Source organism: Salmo salar, chromosome ssa04 (assembly GCF_905237065.1).
Source record: "Salmo salar chromosome ssa04, Ssal_v3.1, whole genome shotgun sequence".
In the NCBI taxonomy this organism is placed as follows: Eukaryota; Metazoa; Chordata; class Actinopteri; order Salmoniformes; family Salmonidae; genus Salmo; species Salmo salar.
The window spans coordinates 52,780,500-52,786,499 of NC_059445.1; the positions used below are offsets into that span (position 1 = coordinate 52,780,500).

At 42.2% G+C, this 6,000-nt stretch overlaps 1 protein-coding gene across 2 annotated transcripts; it reads right to left on the reverse strand.

Moving 5' to 3' along the window:
• Positions 1-2,449: 2,449 nt before the first annotated feature.
• On the reverse strand, positions 2,450-6,000 carry LOC106603578 (P2R1A-PPP2R2A-interacting phosphatase regulator 1). Of its 2 annotated transcripts, XM_014197439.2 has the most exons (9): positions 5,219-5,998; positions 5,016-5,100; positions 4,710-4,766; positions 4,430-4,476; positions 4,300-4,354; positions 4,097-4,164; positions 3,923-3,978; positions 3,730-3,814; positions 2,450-3,619 (listed from the first exon to the last, which is right to left on the reverse strand). In XM_014197439.2, the coding sequence occupies exons 1-9, from the start codon at positions 5,317-5,319 to the stop codon at positions 3,505-3,507; spliced, it is 669 nt and encodes a 222-aa protein (XP_014052914.1). In that variant the 5' UTR covers positions 5,320-5,998; the 3' UTR covers positions 2,450-3,504. The 2 variants fall into 2 exon arrangements, with proteins under 2 accessions (XP_014052914.1, XP_045573049.1); XM_045717093.1 differs by having other exon boundaries at positions 3,730-3,978; positions 5,219-6,000.

Genomic DNA, 6,000 nt, shown 5'->3' on the forward strand with positions numbered 1-6,000 from the left:
CATATTTGGAAAACAATCATTTTTAAGATTGTGGCTGTTCACATTTATTTTTTAAATGTGATATTTTGTATAATGACAACAGCAACAATAATGAAAAGGAAACAATAAAATAACCAGTAAATGGCAATACAAATGAAGTGTGTTTAACTGACCTCGCACCAACCAGATGGTCTCCTGGTTGAAGTATTGCAATTGAGACGGCCAGACGTGGCCTCTGTTTGTCTCCTTGGTCAGACCCAGGCCTATCTCCTACAGGCAGTGGTCTCATATGACAGAACACTGGGAAACACTGCTGATAAGGCATGCAAACCCTGTGGGTCAACTGCAATGAACATCAACAGATTATTTTATATTTGGCTTCAGATCATGTCCAAATGTATTTATTTCCCTCTAGTTTATCTTCTGCAACAAGGATGGGATTGGTGAAACTACTATTGAATTTTAGTGACATTTGATTGCAAGTTTTACTTGTAGGTTAACTGCAGATTAAAATGGAGTTAGCTATATCAGACAGAGATCAGTATCTTCTGTGGATGTTCATGTCATTTGACTCAGTATGCATTTACAGGATATCTCCCCATAATTAGGAAAGCGTATCAAATACATGTGTTTGAAAGCTAGTCTGTCTGTACAATGAGTATGAAAAGGTAATCATTTGGGTTTGGCAATGTGAGTTGATTGATCATCTACACTAGGATCTCAATCATACACCTTGGTGAGAAATGGAGCTGTGATGCTGGTTGTCAATCTAAACAATGTATGCAGTCAAAATATAACTACAGTCTTGAGAAGAAGTGAACATGAATATAACTTGAAGTGGAGGTTTTATTTCCCTCCAAATTCACTGATTGTCACTAAGGAAAAACAAAATTCCTTCATCTAAAATCAGTGGTTAAGATCAGCAGATGACCCTCAACCCTTGCTGACCCAAGCACTTCTCTGAGACAGGACAGAGACAGTAACCTGATGAGAAACGAGCAAATGAAGCAAAGAATATACAAAGCAACAGCATGTCTTAAAATCAGGATATGATCCCATTCGTGTAACAGCAATATTGATTAATAATGTGAAACTAATACTGTGCAAAATTTTGAAAATTGGAAGTAGGTCTACAAAAAGGAGACATTTTCTGTACATTGCTGTAAAACTCAGCTCTGGAAAGGGCATTTGAATTAAGAGTATTACACAGTTACTGTCGATAACATTCTGTTTTTGTACAAGACACTTCTCTAAGCAGCTTATATAGACTATATATTTCACAAGTCAAAAGGTCTGGAGGTCACATAGTCATGGGGTAAAAAACAACATAACTTTCCCATCAATGACATTAACCCAAACAGCATGATATGCCCTTGATGTCACTTATGATATCTATCTACCAGGGTACTGAGCATGTATAACCATACCACATTACAGAATTTGAATAAGACCGGTCAGCAATGTAATCCATGGGAAAAATGTATGTTAACACCCCACAGACTACCTCTGTTAAAGTACCCATATAGAGAAAGGGTAATATCACGCTCTACCCAGAGGACTGAGATCCCCAGTCCTGGTCCTTTCTATCTAACTAAAGAACACACACCTGTCAAGAGGTGATTCCTTTGTCAAGTAAATGTGTTTTTGTAAAATTTTCAGGTGAAATTGTTCAAAGTAGTCCTTGTGCATAGAGTTGTATGGTGTTTAACTTTGCAATCATTGGTTTTTGTTTGACATACATTTTAAATAGAAAAATCTGAGTCTGTAGCTAGGTTTCCATCCAATTGGCGACAGATTATCATTTGAATATTCTAAAATACGGTGGTGGTGTTTCCACCAAACTGACTTGTTGCAGATAATCAGTGTGTGATGACAGTGCACACAAAACATACTTTTTTCGCTTAAGTTTTCATGTATCGAATAAAAATGTGTTTCCATCACATTTAACTCTACCAATACTTTGGTCACAAACAGTTGCGTTAAATAGCAAATGTGCCTACTCTGGTCTTGGCATGTGCGCTCTAGCCAATACAGTGCAGGTAGGTTAGTCTACATGATGAGATTATTATGGATAAGAGCGAGAATATTTGTATTTGTCAAAATGGCAGTCAAGTATCGATCATCATGTCACCAGAATAAGACTCTCGATATTTATTACAAAGGAGCATCAAGCTCATACCGTGCACTTTCCCCACCCTGTGAAGTTCATAACTTATTTCATCTGTAGCCTAATAAACTGCATGGTTTCCCTGAGTTGTAGTGGGAGGACCACACGTCATCGTGTGACTCCAAGTTTACTTCCATATGATGGTTATTATATCAATATTAGCGTATAAAGCCATTTCTCGCATAATTGATTTTACAGACACAAAAAGATCCCACCATGTCGAATGAACAAATTATCTGTCGGCATTTATAAAATTGTACCGAAACTTCCTGTTACCATCACAGCTGTCGTAAAAAAAAAATGTATACAATATGACTTTACTAGCATAAAAACTGTGGATGGAAACGTGGTTTGTGTCACTCTGATACAGCGGAATTGCTCTGTCATGTTAATGACAGATTTGTGCTAAAATTTGAGTTACCAGTATCCACGCAGAACAATCATTAGGATTGGGCCCTTAAGGACCAGGATTGGGAGGGTCCTCTGGGCAGAGCTTTGCTTGGGGATTCTATATTTACAGTACAAACCCCCACAGCCAGAGAAAGTGAGGGGCCATAAAGGCAGCCCTGCTTATATCTGCGTATTCACATATCAATACACTATTCACATATAGACAAACTCAGAGCCACCACCGGCTCGGCAGTCCGCTGTGGTGACTTAATGTCTCATGTTTGAGCGCTAACTTCTGGACTATCAAAGAATACTGGACTATTGGGTCCCGTTCAGTGGGATATAACGTTCCCTCACCGTTACCCCTGAACACAACTTCAGACAAGGCCTTTTCTTGACTATTGGAAGAACTCATTCTGTTTTACAGTACCAGTAACACCTCTAGATATGAGATAAACAAAATCCCAACAAGGAAAACACAACCATAGTTGACATTGGTTATCACAACACAACCCACATGTCAACTACAGCGAAAAGTGAGTCCAGAATTTAGTCAAACGATTTTCTAAGTTCTTTCCCATTGTCATCACAATCTCTTCACCCTGACACCACCTTACAATGCGCTGGTCACCAACTTCCTTTAGCAGGTCATTTCCTGCAACCTTCTGATTAACAAAGCACGGGTGCCAGTCTTTGTATAACATCTAGATATTATCTTGATTACAAATCCAGATCTGATTACTTCAGGAGCCAAGGAATATGTTTCCCCAAGGCTCTGATGGTTTGAGAGAGAGGAGTGCTCCCTGATAGGCAGATTGCGTAGAAACTAGGGTTCTGATAGGCTTACTGAGTTGATTCCCAGGCTCTGATAGGTGGACTGGGTCAGTGAGGCTGTGTTGAGAGGGATCCAGGGCCCTGACAGGCTGACTGTAGTCCTGGCCTATGATAGGCTCCTGGTGTTAGGGTGTCTAGATGTTGGGCTGGTAAGAGGGGGGAGGAGACAGGGACAGTGGACTACCCTGGGGACTGGCATCACACACAGACACACCACCTGTAGGAGAGTCTGCAGACGCCTGGGACACACTGGGGGAGGGGGAAAGAAGGAAAAATAGAAAGAGGTTAACAGAGATGTAGCTAGCACCATATTTGCAAGAGTGTGTTTATGTTTGTGTGCGTATGTTTCTAGTTCTCACCTGACTGTGTAACTAGTCCGGTGAGCAGGTTCTGTTACCCCGGCAACAAACAGCTTCTTGGGCGGGCCATCAGACTCCACTCCTCCTACATGGCAGAACAACAGGATGGAGGAGAGGACACAGACAAACACACACACACACACACACACACACCTGAGCAAAGTAAGCACTATTCTTGAAGCACCGTTCTTACCTTTCCTTTTCAGTGGAGTTAGGGCAGGCCATCTCACAGTAGAACTGACTGTAGGCCTGGTGGGGGACACATTTTGTGTTAAGATGGTGTGGACACAGGGTCAGTCCACAATCATAGGATGGCAATAAATCTGCACTCAATTTAGTTTGCTATATAGCGTGGAACTCAACTCACCCCCTGAACCTTCGAGTTGGACTAGGGGACGAATTGGGTGTGACACCACTGTCCTGTGAATGGAATCCCTGTGAAAGACAGCGGACCAAAATAAATAAATAAATGTCAGATGCCTCTTTATACATCTATTTATTCATCATTCATCCATTACACCTCTCTCCAAAGCACTACTGTCACGTGCAGAACACAGAGGGAGTACTCACCCCTGATGAATAGTCATGCCAGTGACTGACAGGAGGAGGGACCAGGTTGGAAGCACTACAGCAAGAGAGAGAGAAAACATAGTTAGTAGTGTGTATGTATGTGCATTTGTACAGCGTTTTACTACCTTACCTTAGTCTCTGAAGACTCCCCCTGAGTGTCATCTCCATATTCTCAACCTGGAACAAAAATACAAACTTCCAGTCAGTGGTGATACACCACACATACTACAGCATGCTGCACACACTCTGAAACACCAATGCGAACACTCACATAAGATAACCTCACACAGAACTGTACTAACATACAGGCTAATGCATAAGCAAACACTCAAACCAGCATCATTACTCAGAGGCAGGCATTTGCACAAATACAGGGAAGAGGCCCAGAATATCCCTAACCTTGTCCTCACCTGCCTTTTGTGGTCTGGTCTCTCACCACCCAATGAGAAAGGGGACAGGGGGACGGCCTGTGGAAACAAGACTGGAGGTATTATTGTCGGTCTCCTGTTGACGGAGTAACTGACAGAATACTGAATGATAACAGACAGGCAGCCAGAGACAGACAGAAATACATGGAGATTGAGAGATCAGAAAACACTGAAGGCATTTCAACACCAACTTAGTCAGACAGAATACACACACACACACACACACACACACACACACACACACACACACACACACACACACACACACACACACACACACACACTCACCCGATAAGGGCAACTGGGATTCACAGAGACACTGCTTCGCCGATACCGGGCTGAACTAGTTGGACTGAACACTGTCATACCATCACTGTTACACGGAGGGAAACAAACAATACAATAAAACTCAGTCATTCCAAGGCAGACATGAAAAACATAAATGACATAGACAGTTGCATTCACTCAGAGAGAATATCAATTTCACTGACCTGACACTTGTAATCATGGGGGCGCTGTTCGATCTACGAAGAGCCCCTCCTCCGCTCCCGGTAGTTGCGCCTGCGCACTGGTCCACTTCCATTCGTTCCATTTCTTCAAATCCCCGGCCTCCAGCCTAGCAGCTGGGCTAAGAGTGTTCACAGGCGGCGTTCGGCCCTACTCTAGCTCGGTGAAAGCCCGACCTGCAGGCCTCACACACAAAGCTTTCGATCCAATTCAGAGCCGCTAAATCAGCGGGAAATGTACTTGGTGTCTTCCTTCTATCTCATTTTTGTTAAATGAAGTCAGACTTTTGGCTCCAGTTACAGCAAGCGACTATTCGTAGCTAACAAGCTAACCTTATAATAAAACACCCAAAACCCAATGCCTATGGTTGCACAAAGGCTAAACAAACAACGCATAGAAAAACACTAAACTAGCGAGATATATCCCTTACAATAAATGTTAACGTAAATTAAGTTAGGTTAGCAGGTCAGCTGGAGACGTGACTTTTTAAGATTAGCTAGCTGGGTAGCTAGCTACTCCAACTGTTGGCTAGCAGCTAACCAGTCAGTCAGAATAAAACGGCATTGTCCTCAACAACAATACAACCTTGGCTTTGGGTCGTTGAAGTGGTGCATCCTCCAGTTAAGTTGTTAATTGCGCAATCGACCAAATCTTCCAACATTAGAACTATATCGAAATATAACTAATTGAAAGATTTTACAACATAGTCCTCCAACAAATAGAGGTAGTTCGTCATCTGTGATAACAGCGCCTCTCCTTGGCTAGA

What these genes read in the sequence shown, in the direction of transcription:
- LOC106603578 (XM_045717093.1), bottom strand. Translation starts at nt 5,319, where the DNA reads ATGGAACGAATGGAAGTGGACCAGTGCGCAGGCGCAACTACCGGGAGC. An exon ending in CCAACTCGAAGGTTCAGGGG is followed by an intron (nt 3,979 to 4,096) that starts GTGAGTTGAGTT and finishes GTCCCCCACCAG; the next exon opens with GCCTACAGTCAGTTCTACTG. An exon ending in CGGACTAGTTACACAGTCAG is followed by an intron (nt 3,620 to 3,729) that starts GTGAGAACTAGA and finishes CCCCTCCCCCAG; the next exon opens with TGTGTCCCAGGCGTCTGCAG.